General features: G+C 36.4%; 1 protein-coding gene across 1 annotated transcript in view; it reads left to right on the top strand.

The window, feature by feature from the left end:
- pcp4b (Purkinje cell protein 4b) overlaps positions 1-19,151 on the top strand; it is a 28,999-nt gene that overhangs the window by 5,187 nt on the left and 4,661 nt on the right. The window contains exon 3 of the mRNA XM_055195611.2: positions 18,049-18,100. Within this exon, the coding sequence (XP_055051586.1) occupies positions 18,049-18,100 (52 nt within the window). The remainder of the gene's footprint in view (positions 1-18,048; positions 18,101-19,151) is intronic.

Raw genomic sequence — 19,151 nt, 5'->3', positions numbered from 1 at the left:
TCTAAAACCTGGTACAATGCCTGGTGCTATTTGGATAATACTTTGAGATTTCTTCCAACACAAGTCAAAACAAGACTGATTGATGGCTTATTAATTGCTGCGAATTTAGCACAATATTAAACAAATGAAACATGTTTGATCACGGTGTCGCTGTTCCTGTGAGAGCTTTTAAACCACCACTAGATACCTTTAATTTAGAAAAAATAATAGATTTAATGTCCACTAAATCCAAATTTTTGCGTTGACAAAAGGGGTCTTTTGTTAAAACAGTTTTAATTATACCTGTTATTCAGTCTAATTCCACTTTTCTTCCTTGAAATCTTAATCAGAATCTAGATGTACTTTATGAGCTTTGCACAACATAAAATTTCCTAGCATGCTCTATGTGAAGTCATTTTTATTTGTATAGAAATTCATGGTGTTGCGTGTCAGTGGTCCTCACACTCATGCCTCACATATTTCCAATCAGGACATCTAGAATCATCCCAACCTCCTAAAAATCACTGCAGATTTAAAAATGATATAGAATTTATAAATGACATATAATTTTTGGGAACAAAACTCCTGTAAAAATTGTTGTTGGGTTTATACAACTACCCTTGACTGGTTGCCAAGAAAGCCTTTCAAAATTAAACTTTACATAGCTTTAGTGTTCAGGAAAAAGTAAATGTAATTGTTTTATTCACAGAATCAAACAATGCAGAAACCTTGATTTGAAGCTATTAAATACTACAGAAATCACCTTTTAATAGCTGTGCAGACTATAGAAGCATAATTGGTACTCTTAGCAGTGACATTGTGTTTTTGCTGAAGTAGCCTCTCTCCTTGTGCTTCCTGTGGAAAACCCAATGTAAATAAATGTGTTTACCTTAAACATTGTCCTTGTCGGCTCTGTGCTTAGAGGGAACAAGAATGCATTCATGTCTGACATTCTATAAATAAGCTCTCAGTAACTGCCAGTGTTGCAATTTGATTATAGCTGTATTCGGAGTGTGAATGTGTTTTTGTATGTTTAGACCAAGGGTCTCCAATCTTTTTGTGAGCAAGGACTACCACAATGGATAAAACAATCTGGGCTGGGTTTCCCGATAACGATTGAACTTAAGAGCGCTTTCTATGAGCTACTTAACGAACATTCGTTGATCATTGGGTTTTAAGTGCTACTTATGAGTCGCTATCCGTTTGTTAAGTGCTGAAATGTCACCTATAGAATGACTCGAATTTGTAGCAGAAGCTTGTTTAGGCTAATGATCTTTAGCCGATGTGCATTTATATTTTTATACTATTTTTTATTATTGTTCAATGACTTTTTAAATGTTTTAAAATTGTTCATAATAAAATATTATTTTACATATTTAGTTATGACTCATCCCACTGCAAAATGCCTTCTGCATTTTATATTACAGTTTAGATTATTATTATTATTTGTTGTTTATGTATTATTTATTATTATGGATTATTGCATTGTACCGTAAATATTTATTTGGTTTCTTTAATCAGATGCCATACCCTTCAAAACATTATTTTTACTGTAGCCTATATGAATTATAGCAGCAATTGGTAGGAACCATTTATCAATTTGCTAGTAATAACTTTTACCAAAATTGTACCAAATACGTTTTCCTTCTTTATTAATTTATGTTTAGTCATTAAATTTTATTTCTCATTTGAATTTTAAATATATTATATTAAAGTAATTTAAACAAATAAACAAAGAAAACCCCAATAAATAAATATACATTTAAAACATTACATTATCGTTATTGCAGGAGTGCAATTTGCTGGTCGTCCTGCAGGTGACCTTGTAACTCTGTTGTCTTACGATGCACTTATGAATTAACGATTACTCCAGACCACTCGTAGATCTACGATGATTTTCAAGTGCAACTTAAGCTGCAAAGCTTTTGGGAAATGGCCCGTAATTCTAAGATGATTCATAATTTTATTTTACTTGTTGATATATTATAGTATTGTTTAAAATGTTAACATAAAAGAAGCCAAGCTAATATAAAAATATGTAATAAATATATTAAAGTTAAAGATACAATTTGTATTTATGTGCTGAAAGATGGCGCCAGATCAAACAAAAACAATGATGTTGTTTACTGACGCTCTGAAGCAGCGTGGAATTATGGGATTTGTAGTCTTTAACTTTAGCCATCAATCAGACGAGAACGAGAAATTACGTTGATGGATAAGGTAATCAAGTCTTATAAATGCGTTTGATGACATTGTTTATTTCATTATGTAAGTTTATATGTGATGTCCAAAACGAAATTGTAAGTCATATTGATATTACAGTATTAGTCCAAATTCGATGGTAAACACAGCTCAGAATTAAGTTTTCAACTTACAATGATTTTTCACATAATGTATTGACAGTACAAATCTTATTGTGAAGTGTCTTAAAATGACCATTTATATTGCTGTACAATACCTTTGATGTGCATATCGTCCGCGGGAAGACGCGCTGATTACAGTCTACACACTAATGTTGTGATCAATATAATAGCATACGTTTTTTGAAGGGTTACGAATCAAAACAACTCACCCATCGCGTAAAACACAAGCAGGATCAGAATCTCACAATACCTTTGATGTGCATATCGTCCGCGGGAAGACGCGCTGATTACAGTAATGTTGTGATCAATATAATAGCATACGTTTTTTGAAATGTTACGAATCAAAACAACTCACCCATCGCGTAAAACACAAGCAGGATCAGAATCTCGTTCTAGTTAAATGTTGTCGTGAAGCTCTCTCTATCCAGATAATGCAACACCAAATTGATCCTCCCTCGTTTTGTTCCAAACTCTTCTTGTGTCGTTTGGTTGGCCCGTACGCTTACAGGAGCTGACACAACCAGCGGCAGACGGTACAGAGATATCCATAAGTCCATAAGCAAGCCAACCCCGCAAGCGCATAGTTCCGCATTTGTCCACAACACTGGCTGCGTCCAAAAACTCAAGGCAGTGAGGACTGTGAGGACTTGTGGCCTCGCTGCCTCATGAGGACATGACTTCGGACTCGGAGGCCTGAAGGCCGCTCAGAGAAAGGCTTTCCGACGCACTTCAAAGGCAGCGTGTTTGAAATAAAAACAGAGAGCGCCTTTGTGATAACTAATCACATATTTGAAAACTACAATACTAATTTCTCGCTAGAAATGAAATTAAAATGCTTAAAAAGTGAAAATATACGTTTATTTTCACTAAATTTGTGCTCCAGCCGCTTCCTTGGCCGCCATTTTATTTTTTCGAGCTCGACCAGTGTTCTCATGTGGGTTACGTCAGTAAAGGCGGTGACAAAGGGTCACATGGATATTAACGTCATTGACAGGAGACTGCACTGCCCCGTGTCAATGTTTTGAATGAAAATTTTCTCACGATTTACAAGTAGTAGAAAACATTACAGATATTGATAGTAATCAGCTGGACAAAATATATAACACTGGCCTAGTGGTTTTTGGAGATTTTACTGCAAATATCTTACAAATTGCACCTTTAAGGCTATTAATTGAATGTGCTTTGGTGGGCAACTCACAGACACATGTTGGAGACCACTGGTTTAGAATATACTGTATGTATAGTGCTCGTTAGTGAATGTTAAGCTCTCAAACTTAAAGTGCAAAAAGCATAAAATCACAAGTATCAAAAGCATCATCATCCTGGTGCAAATGTTTAAGGAAAATAAGGTAGGAAGACTGGTGAAACCAAAAAAGGTCAGAAAACACAACAACAACAATAATCTCTAGCATGCAGGCTGGAGACTTAGAACGATGTGTGAACTTTGGCTATCTCTCTCAATGAGAGAGCCAGAATGTGGGTTTTCTGTTTCAGTCTCCAAGGCGAGACTCAGAACTTGGTTGGTTCTTGGTGATCTGTTAGTGTCTCTTAGCACAGAGCTGGAGACTCCTGTTACAATCTCTGGGGGGTGACTCAGAACTTGGGTGCCCTGTTTCAGTCTCTTAGACGGAGACTGAAAACAAAGAATACCTATGAGTACCTTTTCATATTGGTGCTTTCCTGATGCAGGACTCTGATTGGCTGTTTATGTCAGAGGCAGCCCACAGAATGTGGCCCACCCTTTTTCACTGTGAGGATTTTTTGCATAGCATAAAGTACAGAGTTTAACTTTGTCTTTAGAATTTCATATGTGCATTTTCCACTTATCAAACCACTTTCAAAGTACCACTGGCATTGTCCTAAATGTAAAAAGTCTCTGTTTTGGAACTGAGGTCAGCCATAAGAGATGTCTGTCAGTTGTCCGTGAGGCCTTATCTTATGGAAGTGGACAATTGTTTCTGTTAACCCACCAAAATTCAGTCCAGTCCTGCTTTGTTATATGCCGTTCACTACAAATCCAAAATCTCGGATCCTCAACCTGAAAATGCCCACCGCACCATTGGACCAAAGAGCTGTCAATCACTGTTTGATTTGAGACTCGCGCGAACGCGAAGACTAATGCTGCATTCCAGGCAACCTGTAACCCGTAAATTACGACTTCAAAACCACGAGTCACGACTCTAAACTGGGACTACATCGATCTAGTACGAGTTCACGGGTGGGAAGTCACGGGTTTGACTGCTGTTCCAGTTTACTTTCACAGGTAGATAGTTGTAAAAACATGGTTTACAGGCTGCCTGGAACGCATAGAGTCGTGAGTCGTTGTTTTGAAGTCGTAATTCACGGGCTCAAAAACCTGCCTGGAACGCAGCATAAGCGAGCACAGTAGTTGCGCGTTTTTAAAACAGGAGGAAAGAGACACCACGACACCCACTGCACCATTGGACCAGCTGTCAATCACTGTTTGATTTGAGATTCGTGCGAACGCGAAGAAGTAGGGCGCCCCACCACAGACTCAACACTGGCACAAATCAACACAAATCAAATAGATTTTCCATGATTACCATTTACACTTTATTTTACTATTTAAAACGGCTTTGTTCACTTTTGCAAGCCTCTCTCTCGCGTGCACGCTTTCTAACTTCTGTGTGCGGAACCTCAACAGTGCCTCTCTTACATGACACTGAGTGAAGGAATTAAAAGTTGGCGGTGTTTTCCACCTGGGTTCCTCCGTTGTCTTTTCACGTAACAGTTAACAGTCAACAGATGTTACTGACAGAGAAGACGATTGATCGAGTATCATGACTTAACGAAAGGTAGTGTTTCCCCGCACACACACCAGTTCTCTGTGCACGAGCTCTCTCTCTCCCTCCCTATGGTGCGGTATGCGCGGGCACGCGTAACAGTATTCTCTGATATTTTTGAATTTGCGCTGAATTGTCTGCGCTATACGCAATCTACAATTAGACTATCACTCGCATTTAAAATTAAAAGCGCTCATAAACACAACCAGATGAGAAGAGGAACCCTGCATGAGACACACAGGTAATCCGAAATCACCTCGTATCAGCTCTTCAATGTAAATTGTATCAGACAATGTCGCATTTAAATTAGGATTTTAGCAGTATAAAGTAACAGCTGGTTGGATTAAACACGAGGTGTTACTGGGTCGTGTTTAGTCACTATTTTAAACTCTTTCTTTATGTCTGACAACAAAACAGATAATATGTGAAAAATAGCATTCAGTTGTGTTAAAATACAATATAATAAACAATGAACGTCAGATCAGACAGAGTAGAAAAACACATTTTTAAGTAGGCTAATATTTTCCCAAAATCTTGATATGTCAGAACGTTGACTAATACCAGCTACACGCAACTCTGTGTAATGTAGATAGCCTACTTAAAGGAATAGTTCACTTAATTTAAATGGTCATATACCTAAACTTGTTTCAAACCTGTATGAGTTTCTTTCTTCTGCTGAACACAAAAAAAGAGAGTAAAGAATGTCGGTAACCAAAATCAGTTGATGGATCCCATTGACTACCCACACAGCAGGAGACTCCTATGCGGATCCGCGTTCAAGTCGCCAAACCCGCGTGACTGTCACATTCGTTTTAGAACCACGCAGAGGATCAGCTCCGCCTCCGACAGCGCGGTAAATTCTACTGTCAAACAGCGGATCCTGAACGGACCCATGTCGGATCCTCGGACGCGCCTTTACTGAATGGTTAAATGATGCACACCTGTCAATCGAGATTTTCTTGCTGGGACACGGTTCAGCTGAACCCTCTTTTGAGTAAGTATTGATTTATTTATATAATTGTGCCAGTAAACACTGTTTTTTAATCATCCTGTTGCTAATGATTGGAATGACGTTGATATTAGGAAAACTTTAGCATGTTCACTCGTGGATAATGGTTTAGCCCTAGCTGTGCATTATTAAGTTTACATGTTGGCAATTTTGGTGTAGTGTATCTGCCATCTTTTTTATAATGAAAATTAATCTTTGGCAATTTCATTGTTTGACTCGGTTCAGACTCACGGTCACACTGCAAGATATGTGACCTAATCAGTGACTTAATGAATGCAGGTGTCAGTCAGAGGCAGAGCGACTGTGTGGTTGGTAAAGACAATCTTCTCATCTGTTATTTTGAGTGTCTGTTAACAGGGTGATTTAACCAGAGGTGTGTAACGAATTCCATTTACAGTTGGGTAACTAGTACTTTTAAAGTTATTCTTAAGGATACATTTACTCAAGTACATTTCTAGTGAAAAATCTGTACTTTTACTTCATCCGGTGGTGTTATTATGATAAGCATACTTGACTTTGGATGCTACATACCATAAACATCTGTCTGTTTGATTACAGGTGCTGTGTTCAAACCTGGCAACAGATCGGGCAACAAGGAGACGTGTAATGGGAGAAATATTTAAATAATAAAAAAAACATTTTTGTTGAACAACTTGTCTTTCTCCAGTTATTCATTGTCAGAGGTTTTAGCTGTGCATAGTGCAGCATTTCATTGAAGTTGTAGCATAATAGATCAAGTATTTTATGCTTGCATTGACCAGGGCCTATAAAGCACTAAATTAGGTTTTGACCACAAAAATAATATTTTAAACAAAAACAGAATATGCTATAACTGTCCATAAATGTAAATGGCAATTTTATATTTCCATTGAGTAGTAATTAGTTTTGTACATTAAATTGATATATTTTAGTGAAACTTTTCTGTTAGACCTATTTACAATAAAAATACAAGACAATGCAGATTTAAGGTTCTATATTGCTGCAGTGGCCAGGCCTAGGGATAGTTTTATCCTTTAGTTTAGTTTATCCTATTTTATCCTACAGTAAGAAGGGATTTTGAATTTGAAAGTGAGATAAACGGGTCCAAAACGGACCCGGTCCTGATAGCAATAAGCTCCGGAGCGGATTCGTAACGGAACCGCTCCGGAGTCAGTAGCTCCGGTCTGCATCCGTTGCGGATCCGTCCCGGAGCTTATTTCAGACTTTTAATGAGTCAGTTGCGGGTCCGCGACGGACATATGAACGAATTTGCGCAACGGATGCGGAGCGTATGCAGCCCGAGGACACGGCGGGTCCGCGATCCGCCTTCATTGCGGATCCGTCACTGCGCGCAAGTGGACGCCGACACGGGTCCGTTTCGCGGGTCCGTTCCGGAAGCCGCGATACCTCCGCGACTGATCCGCCACGGAGTCCTTTTGCTATGTGGGTACATATGAAGGAACAAAATAACATGCAGTCAATGGGGTTCATCAACATTCTGGCTACTAAGATTCTTCAAAATATTTTATTTTGTGTTCAGCAGAAGAAAAACTCATACAGGTTTGAAATAACTTTAGGATGAGTAAATTATTACAATTTATTTAAAGTTAACTATTCTGGAACAGAACTGTGTTGTTTAATCCATGCAAAATACAAAAAATTAATACCATCTATATTAAAGCACGTGGCATTGCACAAGATTTTGGGAACCATGCTTAATATTTTCTAAACCAGTATTTATTTTCATTTGAATTTTTTGATTGGCCCCCCCTGACTGGTTCTTGGTCCCCCCCGTGCCCCCCCCCCCCCATTTATAAAATCCTGGAATCGCCCCTGCACCCTGCTAAGCGTTGAACTGACAAGCAATTCCAGGTGCAATGTTAAATTTTCCATTGAGATTCTTATCCTTTTGTGCCTTTGTCTTTCATGGGCAACCTGCAATTTTGAGGGGCTTGAATAAGTTAGTGACATTGTAAAGATGCAATTTTCTAGAAATCACAGATTTGGAACGATCAATTTCTTTTCATCTGGACAACCTGCTGCCTGAGGGTTTGGTGACTTTAGAACAGCTCACAATCTTGCAAATTAGTAAAAAGTGGAAAGCTGTCAGCTAAGTAGGGTTTGTAAGATAATTAAGAAAATTAACACCAACAACTGGGAGGTATTTAAAAGTGTTAATTTTGATCAGCGTTTTTTTTTCTTCTAACATCTCATTTAAGTTTTTTTTATACTGTGCTTCAGAATATGAAATATGCTTAAAAACTGCACTTTCACTCCTTGTAGGATAACTTCAAATTAGACTATGCAGTGATTCCGAAATATAGGAAATTGTGGGTTGTTCTAAGATGCAAAAGCCGCTAAATGCCAATTTCGCCAAAAATGAGATATGGATATTGACTGAATGCTCTCGGCACTTAATATATAAATGTTTTAAATGTGCTTAATAATTAAAGGTGAGTTAGATGCATGACGACATTCAAAATGACTGTGGATCACTTCAAACTTGTGTCCTACAGAGCCACCTAATGTGTGGTTAAGTTTCTTCCTTTCCTCGCTAACTTCCCTCGCTAGTTTCGTTCACTCGGATGTACGTCATTGCTTACGTTGTACGAGTGCCCACTACTGGCAGAACACTTAAAGTGAGTTCAAATGGAACGCCCTAACTTACAGGTGTGAACTACTTTCCCCTCCATTATTTGAAACATTATTTTTTATTGAATCATTCATATTCATATTTTTTTTTACATTAGCCAGGGGATGAAATAAAAAGAAAAATTAAATAAAAACATGAACATGCTTACATACATCAATACATTTAACAGTTTTCTTGTTTATCAGATTATAAATAGATTTTAGGTATTGCTTAAGTTCTAATAGCAAAATCTGGAATAACGGTTTAAAATCACTATACTTACATTTATGTATAAACTTTGCCAGCAAAAGTAACAAATTAACCAAATAATTAAGCAATATCGCTCGAGTAGGAGTGCGACACAGCTCTATATCATCACGGCTCCGAGAGCGATATTGCTTTTATACAACAGTTCGACGGCACACGTTTGAAAAACGAAAACTAGAAAACAACAACCGAGTAATTTTAAAAGCCTCTTGGTTTGAGAACTACTTCTTCCGCCACGGATTTGAGGGTGGCCAGAATGACAGGTAACACTTTCGGCTGCTTTGAATCTCATATTAACTCAATGGATGGATTCGCAGTTTTTAAATATTACAATTTCTTGGTCACAAAGTGTAGTTTTAAGATTAGGTCAGTCGAGAATATATATGTATTATATTTAAATCTACAGTCGATTAGTAAAGATAGCGGCTGTTTGAACGTTTGCTTAGTGAGATTCGGTACGTATGAGAACCAAAGCATGAGCGGACGTCACTGTTCACTCGCCCCGCTGACCACCGCCCTCTCTGGGCTACATCTCTGACAGGGATTCCCTGGCTCTCATGTTGGCCTGATGGTCAAAAATTAGATCAAATCACCAGTATTTGGTGTCATGATGAAACTATTACTTGTTTTCTTATTCATATTTAGTGTCTTTTGTGTTGTTATTGTTTTGGCACGAGGTAAAAGTTAATAAAACTATACTATATAATGTTACTATTGGTTTCCCATTTACTCTTAACGCGATACGAGCACTCGATTATTATTATTGTTCTTGTCAGTACTATATAAAACTGTTTTTTATAAGTGTCAGAGAGATGTTTTTGCATGCTGCTTATAAATATATCAGTGGCGATATCTCATAACATGTTTTAATAGTCATGTCGCGATTAAATAAATGATCAATGTCCACATTTAAAAGCTGCGGTGCTTACCTGCAGTTCCACCGTGTTTTCGTGTTCTGATAAGAGATATAGCTTCAGAAAAAAACGAGTGTTTACATTCCTCTTTCCAAGTGTCCACACGATGTGACAAGACATTAATCCCATTAAGTTTAACGTAACATCCAAGAGCGCTGATCTTTGACGGAATAATAACTTGGTAACTGATTTACGAGCTAGTGAACTAATGAGACACACGGAGAGTGTTTAAAAACAGCGTGTCTGTGTTTTTTCATTCAGAGATGAGCCTGTTTAGAGGACCTCCATTCACTAGGTGGTGGAATGATATGAAAGGTGAAGCGGTTACTGTGCCGTTATCAGTAGAATATTGCACGCCTCTTAGCCAATCAGATTCGAGAACGAGAAAGAACTGTTGTATAATATTCCTTATGTAATGACATGTCGTAAGAGAAAATATATATATATTTTCAAAACAAAGTTGAAAGCTGGGCAAAGTATGATCTCTAACAAAAGATCCCAAATCTAACCAATATTTTTTTGAATAAGGACAACCCCAGAACAAATGAAAAAAAGTTTCTGTACGTTGACCACAAATGTACAAAACATGTCAATGTCACAATTAAATCTGTTTACAAGGAAATATTTTCTGGGGTAATATTTATAAATGAGTTTAAAGTAGATTACTTTTACTTTATTGGTTAATAAATATTTATGAGATAATTTCCAAATTCTATGCCATATCAAACCATGGTTATTTCAAAATGTTATAATAGGAGGTCTAGATACAGCATCCCTTGAAAAAGACCTAACCTAACGGCGATTATTAGAGGAAGAAGAAAAGCTAATTCAACCAGTAGCAGTGTCAATGGGATTCAAATATTGCAAAGATGATGTGGTCTTACAAAGCATTTTTAACCAAGAGGGGACAACATCCATAACTATAGCATATTCTTTAGGAGTGATTGGGATTTTAAATTTCAACAAAGATTCAGCATAAGATAAAAGAAGACCTACTTGGATGAAAAGTTGGCTCACCAAAACTGTATCATTAGAAAAACAATTTTCAAAAATCAATGTTTTGGAGTTATATAAAATATGTTTGTTATTCCACATTATAAAACGGCTCGTTCTGGTTCTTCATTCTGATTAGTTGAAACGCGTTCTAAGCCATGATAAAATACCCCGGTAACCCCACGGTTCAGACCGCATCACAAGTATCACTGCGCCACTCTTGCTGTGTACTGATTTATGAAAATAAACACCACAGTCTTTAATCATTTTTTAAATTTTTGTACATTTGCACAATTATGGCGATATCCAGATAAATGTCATAGATATTGTTGAGTCATTTCGTCAATAAAGAGAAAAACGGTATTGTCCAATAGATGGCAATCTTACCCAACTTAAACAATGACACATTTACTCAACAAAACAGCGTTGTGGTGGATTTAGCGTAACGTGTGAGTTTTGATGGCTCTGAATCTGATCTTTTACAAAAGTTCTTCACAAAAATGGAATTATCTCCGCTTTTAAAAATTTGAGAGTTGATAACTGATAAGAGAACAAATGAAGGTAGAATGAAGCGGTTTTTTTTTTTGTTGGTGTTGTTGGAAAGCGGATGGTCTGTTCTTTCATTTGATATTTTATGTTTATTTAAAGAAGATAATTTTTCTGTAAGGCATTAAAGTAAAACTGGGTGGCAACTTAAAAAAAAACACTGACGGGGAAAGAGTTTAGCATGCTTCCAAGCATATTTGATCATCAGTTCAACAGTTGCACGATATAAATGTTAATGTATATTTTAGATGAATGTTGATTTATAAAAATAAACACCACAGTCTTAAATTACATTTTCATTGTGTCTTAACTGCATCTGTGTTGCTTGAGAATTGCAATCTGTTGCAGCCACACTTGATTCTGAGGAACTACTTTGTTTGGCGGAAGAGCAATATTTGTACTAGCATAATTACAACTTATTTGTGTTTCATTTTGTGAAACCCTGCTATGCATATGAAGTAACCGTTTTATAAACACAATAAACCCCCGCGAATCAGTGGGGTTACAGTGCATTTTATAACAGCTAAGGGGGTTTTAGGCACTCCGCTTTGCGTCGTGCCTAACAACGCCCCTTAGCTGTTATAAAATGCACTGGTAACCAGGGTTTAAATTGGGCCGGGGCCGTCCGGGGCTAAGCTCCGGCACATAGGCTGAAGGTCTCACTCTGCTCGTGCCAGTGTACCCGCTGCACTTGTGCGTGTGCACTGACGCGAAGGGAATAATGTGTTTCCATTCATTACGGGGCATACTCACCAACGCAAGTTCAACGATTTGCGCGAGTAGATTACATACAAAGTCAATGCAAAGACACAATCAGACGCGTCCTCGCACGGGGGGATGCAAATGACGCGAATTGGGCGGCGCAATTGCCACGGAAACACGCGCTTTTCCTTTTAAACGCGTCTTGTGGAGACAAGAGAGAGAGAGAGAGAGAGAGAGAGAGAGAGCGAGAGAGAGAGCGCGAGAGAGAGAGAGGTAATAATGGTGCCCACGTCGAGGAAACTTAATAGAAGACTAGAAACGTGTTAAGGACTAAAGTATGTATGTCACTCATGTAATTACACTATGTTAACTGGATAACACTGCATATAACTCATTGTATAGTTTAATACATTTATGTATTTTGATTACACAAATCAAACCTTACGATTGTTTTAGCTGCTGACCAGCATAGGGAATCTCTATTGCTAATTTATTAGACATGTTGATGATACAGTACTGTGTGTTGTACCTTTTCTTGTTAATTTAATCTTTTTGGGTAGCCTATCTTATGCATATAGAATTATTCAAGGAGGTTGATTCCTTTTACTTCATTTAAAGTTTGATCAATTGTGCATAATGACATGTGCAACAAATGGATATAGGGTGTCAAACTCATAGATTTGCATAATTTAAAATTCAGACACTCTTTATAAAATATTTGTGGTCAATCTCTGGCACAGATTTAAAGTTGAAACGTATCAAATCCTATCAGAGGTCCAGAATGTCATTAAAACACACCAGTGGCTTTGCTGTCATCAGTATTAAACATGTTACCCCTTAAAGTACCCTCCCCCCAGAGCCCCCCCCCCCTGACAAATCCCAATTTAACCCCTGCTGGTAACCCACTGCTTCTTGGGGTTTATTGCTTTATTAAACATCTATTAGGTGAGAAATTGTGTTTATAAATTAAATTCCATGAAAGAAGCATTTGTTTGCGAAGATTTAACAATTTTACTTTTAGAAATTCTGTAATTACAAGTAAAACTCTGCTGCTTTCATGCTAATCCCTCAGCGTCGGATATAGACGAAAGGGAATCCTGGAAGGTGATGCCGTCATGTTATGTGACGTCAACATATGCGACTATCGGCAGGATCATGCCGCATCTGGACGTAACTAATCAATTTTTTCCTATTTTTAAACCATTGTCGCTTGGGGTTTGGATGTCAGCTTAAGTATTGGTTTATAATTTTTGTCTTCTGATTTTTAAACCATTGTTGCTTGGGGTTAGGGTTAGAGTTGGGTTTGGGTTAGGATGTAATTTTATGTAACAGAAAGTCGTTCTAACCCCAACACCAAGTGACAATGGTAAAAATATGGAACAAAAATTTTGAAGTTAACGTCCAGAAGCGGCATGATCCTGCCGATCGTCGCATACATTGACGTCGCATAATGTGACGGCATCACCTTCCGGGATTCCCTTTCATCTATATCCGATGCTGCGGGATTAGCATGAAAGCAATGGAGTTCCCATTTCTTATATATAGTGACGCATAGGGGCACCCTTCACGTCTTCATACTGATGCTGAAGGCGTTTAAACATGCTTCAGATTTTGACGCATGGGGAGTAAGAATGGGTTGTCTGAATCCACTTTTGCTAGTTTAACAACGGGAAAGATGGTCTGTGCACCTGGCTCATGGTCTAAAGGGTTGTTCATATTCTCGTTATAAGTAATTGGTGTGTTTCAGGGGAATGTACAATGAACCAATGAGAATCTAATTTCCCATCCCTTTTAAAAGCCAGTTAGTCTTGCGCCATGGCAGATTCCCCATATACATGGTGGAATTTGTAAGTGGAAAAACTGTAAGCAGAGGAAGAAGTCCACCAGTTTAAGATTGGTCTTAAAAAATAAAATTTTATAGAATGATGTTTTGATAAAAGTAGCCTATTGGTTCTCATTTCACCATATCTAGAGCTACAAAGTCATCATATACAATAAATCTGTGGGGTAGCATTTAAAAAAAAAGATTAAAATAAATCCTATATTAGCACATTTAAAAAGCATAATATACCAAGCTCTAGTTAAATCAACTCTTCTGCCAGCTGATCTCAGCTTCACACCTTTAAAAGTCCTGTAATCGGTCCTCATTTATGTCCAAGAGACTCAGTAATAATCTTTTACATTTTAATTCTTTAATTTGTCATATTTAAAAACATTTGTGTGCTGCTGCGAGTGTAAATCCATGCGTGTGTAAAAAGCAAACATGCGTTGTAGCCCCGTTTATAGTCGCATATTACTAATGAGCTCTTTAAATAACAAAAAATATATACTGCACCACTGACTTTAGACCAGGTTTTAGTTTGTCAGTGACGTAGTCTGTTTTAGTTTTCAAAATAGCAACGCGCCAACAATGCGCATAAACACACCTTTTTTTCAGACCAAGCACGCCCATAGGCGCACAAACAGATGCAAATGCATTTACTATTTAAGTAACGTGTAAATGAGCTGGAAATGGGCATGATAATATCTACTTAATCTTTGCATGGGTGTCCCCTGAAATATGAAAATATAAGAATATAAATAATATAATAATAATAAATAATATAAATAACTATATATTCTATTTAATTTTATTTATATAGCACTTTTTATTTATTCATATAAATAAAATGGAGACTGGAGCCCAGGTGATACAGACAGAGCACAAGAGATAGAGATGGCTGCCTTGGCAACCCCCCACCCACCAGTTTTTCTTGGGAGAGATTGCGAAGGTGTGTGCTGCCCAAACACATTAAGGCCAATACAACGACCTCCGGAGCCTCAACAAAAGTTGAGAACTGAGCACAAAGAGGAGAGCAGGCTAGTGGTTAGAGGGTCTGGTTTGTAACCCAAAGGTTGCCGGTCTCACAGCTGGCAGGTAGTGACTGAGGTGCCCTTGAGCAAGGCATCTAAGCCCAAATGTTCCCCGGGGCTGCAGTGATAGCTGCCCATTGCTCTGTGTGTGTTCATGACTTGCAGTGTGTATGTTTGTGATTACTATAGAGGTCACTTTTTAAATATGTCTTACAAATACAACATATGTCTTGTCATACTTGACAAATGTGTCACTTTCACTTCACTAAAATCATAAGATAAATAAAATGGATAAGACAACATATTAAACCTATTAAAACTCAAATATATATGAAGAGTTTGGTTCCAAAACGCAATAAATCCATTTTGACAAATTTCGGTAAAAACGTGTTTTCTATACCAAAGAAAGTGAGAAGATGAAAACCACTATTTTCTTTTAAAAACGTTCACATAGCATCTTTAGGTTATATAAACATAGAAAAATTCAAATCCATAACTTGATTTTCAAAGATTTATGATAAAAACAAATATTTTTTTCCACAAAATGCTATAAATCCATGACAAGTTTTTTTTCAAAATGCTATAAATTTATTGAATCAATGTAAAAATGTGCATTCATCTTTACCATTTTATATTCATTTAGTTGACGCTATACACTGATTAAAAAAAAAACATTAATGGCATTAATCAAAACACTGTCATATTGAACACTGTCATTGCTGCGGTTATACTTGACGTCGTCGCTTAACATTTTTTACAGCAATCAGCTGTAAAATGTTTTGGTCCTGCTGGATTTTTGTTGACTTTGAGTAAAATAATGGAAAGTTTTTTCATAAGATCCCCTGGGGTCAGTGTGTTAACATGACAGAAGCAATGATGCTGTCGGGAGAACAAGCAACCATAATTTTTCCGTCTCCCGAGTGCCTCTTGCGAAAATTATTAGATGTCGATGGCTTAACGTTACATTTCTTTCCCGTCACAGAAAACCACCACAGGTTATCAATGCCATTAAAGTATTATTTTGCTTTTGTTTGTTTGTTGATCACGAAGTACAAAGTAGATGAGGAGGACTAGGATTCCGTGTACTCAACGCGCAGCCATTGTTTGTTTACATTGTGTGGAATGGTGCGCTGTAATTTGTGGAGCGGATTTATTGCATTCTGTAAAAAAGGAGGAGTTGACAGAATAACATGGCGGATATTGTATTTTGCGTAAAATTAAGAATTTACTTTTAAATACTGACCTGATATAATACTGATTTTATCGCGTTTTGTAACCAAACTCTTCATATACTTATACTAATCCTCACAACATATAGTATATAGAGTGGTGAAAACATGCATCTTATGTGGTAGTGTCACAATTATGTTACTACATTTTACTAAAGTAAATACTATGGTATCTATGTGATAATGTTTTACTCCACACCATCTTACCTTTAGATCATATTTTTATAATCTTTTTTTTTTTTGGAAAATGTTCTGTATGGTTCATAATTTATGTTACTCATTAATGGCGACATCTTAGTGAAATGATTTTTTCAAAGTTTATTAAAACTATGACATTTGAACTGTTTTAAATTTCACATTTATATAGTCAATCCGAGTGTTAATCTATGATGCCATACATGGGTTTATACACTTACACTTTAATTAATGACTTTGTATGATAAACATTTGACTTACGCCGATCTGAGGCAATGTCTTCACTAAACTAATGTATTCGTAACAATCATAATATTTACATTACTAAAAAATTAACTAAATTAACTAAAAAATGATGTACTGTATTATATTCATATATTCAAACATTTTTCTGGTTGTACAGAAGGCATTTTCTGTGCTTGTATGTCTGAACATTTTGCATTTTTGCTGGTTGCCTGAGCTTCTCAGCATCAAAGCACTACAAACACTCTTTGAAATTCATTGAAAGTAAATAATGCAAGAGAGGGAATTGGCCAGGGAAAAATATTCTCTGTGCTTTTTCACACATGAAGAATTTCTGTCAATTCAGAATGTTTATTATTTTACTATAAGTATATTAACCCTTAAAGTTCCAACGTACCATGGGAGGAACACTGCATTATTTGACAGAAATCTTAATGACATGCAACATACAACTCAAAACAAAAAGCTAAACATGTCTCATATCTTTGGTTTGATTTGAAATACAATCAACACATCAGGTACAATTATTGTCTTTACTAGGCTTTTTGAGCTTTTTTTCAGGAATGCTAAGAGGCTAACAATTAATATATTTTAAATCAGGTGTGCAGATGTTGCAATTTACAGAAAAAAAATAAAATCTTTAAAGATATCATGTCAATATAAATTTACCACCAAGATTATTAAAAAATATAAACCTTGAATGTGGCTTTTAGCTCATCCCAGGTACGTTTAGCTCATCCCATTTAATTAATCTCAAATATAGTATTGTTATTTTTACAGATATTTCAATTCCAATGCAAAAACAGTATGTTAAAATGTTTTCATTTCTGTCAAGTTGAGTGTGTTGTATTGAGGGATACTTTACAGACAATAGGTGATTGTCAATACTCACATTGTTGCTTTCTCATTTCCTCCTCAAAACGTGACCTGAAAATCAGTCAAGGTTTCACCATCATGAACAACATAAATAGCTGACAAGATGTGAGGACTTTGGAGAAAGCTTTCATACGATAGACACTGGGCTCTTTCTTTGTTAAAACACCTGACATATGCACACATTCATTGCCTTCACATCTGGCACAAAGTCATGCTGTATCTTTTTAGTTTCAGCAAACCATATTTTTTACATATTTGCACAATGCATTTTGCTTTATTATAATGATTTAAGAATGTCTGGATTTTTGAGCTCTTACATAAAGATGGGTCTCATATTACACGTTCAGTACATCTTCTTTCAACAGTATGAGCATTAGGGTGCTATCATGGTGTTTACATTGGCATGAAAGACTGGGTTACTGTCTTGTACTGACCATAGTTTCTTTTTTCTTTTTCTTTTAAAGAGGCAAGGATCCGGAGCAACAGGTGGCAATAGCAAAACCTCTGGGACACAAGGTAAATGATATTCTTATTAAACAAAGCATACATATTTATATGGCTTTCGCTGTGCAAACAAACAGTATTTCCAAGTAATGTTTTGCCTTGAATGAAAACAAGAGTAATTGAATTGTTGCATTTACCCTAAAGAACCCTTATGCATACAGAAATCTCTCAACATAAGCATCTCTAAAGTACTTCAGAAGGCACCCCACCATAGAAAAATATATTCTGGAAGGAAAATAGTCTGATAAGCATTTTAAAAATGTGTGCCTGTGCATGAAAAAAGCTAAAGGAAGATTTGAAATAAAAGGAAAGGGGTTGAAGTAATCCCCAGTGTTTTAGCTGCACACATTTATAAAAAGGCATGCTAAACTAAATAGACCTGAATCAACAAAATTGCTGACACATATTGCACATATTCAAACCACAGAATGTGAGCTTTTTCTTTTGTTTGTGGTGTTCTTCTGATGCCCTGGGAAAATCTGTGTAGCTTTTCTATTGAGCTTACGTTGTATAAAAACATACCAAATAGCATAAAGATTTCATTAAAGCTGGAATCTTAGATGAATTGGATGATGCTTTAGTAATTAGGAGCACGACTGCAGTGCAATGTGAATCACTAGCACCAATCTTATTCTAATGATACTCTATAGGTAGGACCAATGTGATCTCAAATACGTGTGTATTTTTACATAAAGTGTGGTTGTACCACACATACATTTACTTATGTTTTAAACACACTGAGACTTATAATATTGTCGTTTTGACAGGACAAATATATGTTAATTAATTACATATTAACAGCTTTACAGACGTACAAATTTATAAGTTTTCCTATTCATAACAATTAAAATCCTTTAATTATATAATGAAATGTTAATTTTCAAATAATTATACAATATTAAACAAGACTACACTTTGAAACCTTCAAATAAATAACATTTCTGTAATCATTTAACCATTTTGTAATATTTAGTTTGTTTGCCATGACACACATAAAATACGTTTTCTCCTATGCTTTCTTTACCCTTGCAACAATAATGACACTAAAACACAACATAAATTC

Source organism: Misgurnus anguillicaudatus, chromosome 24, assembly GCF_027580225.2.
Source record: "Misgurnus anguillicaudatus chromosome 24, ASM2758022v2, whole genome shotgun sequence".
Classification (NCBI taxonomy): Eukaryota; Metazoa; Chordata; class Actinopteri; order Cypriniformes; family Cobitidae; genus Misgurnus; species Misgurnus anguillicaudatus.
The sequence above is the reverse complement of the archived record's forward strand: the minus strand, read 5'-3'. Positions and strand labels throughout refer to the sequence as shown.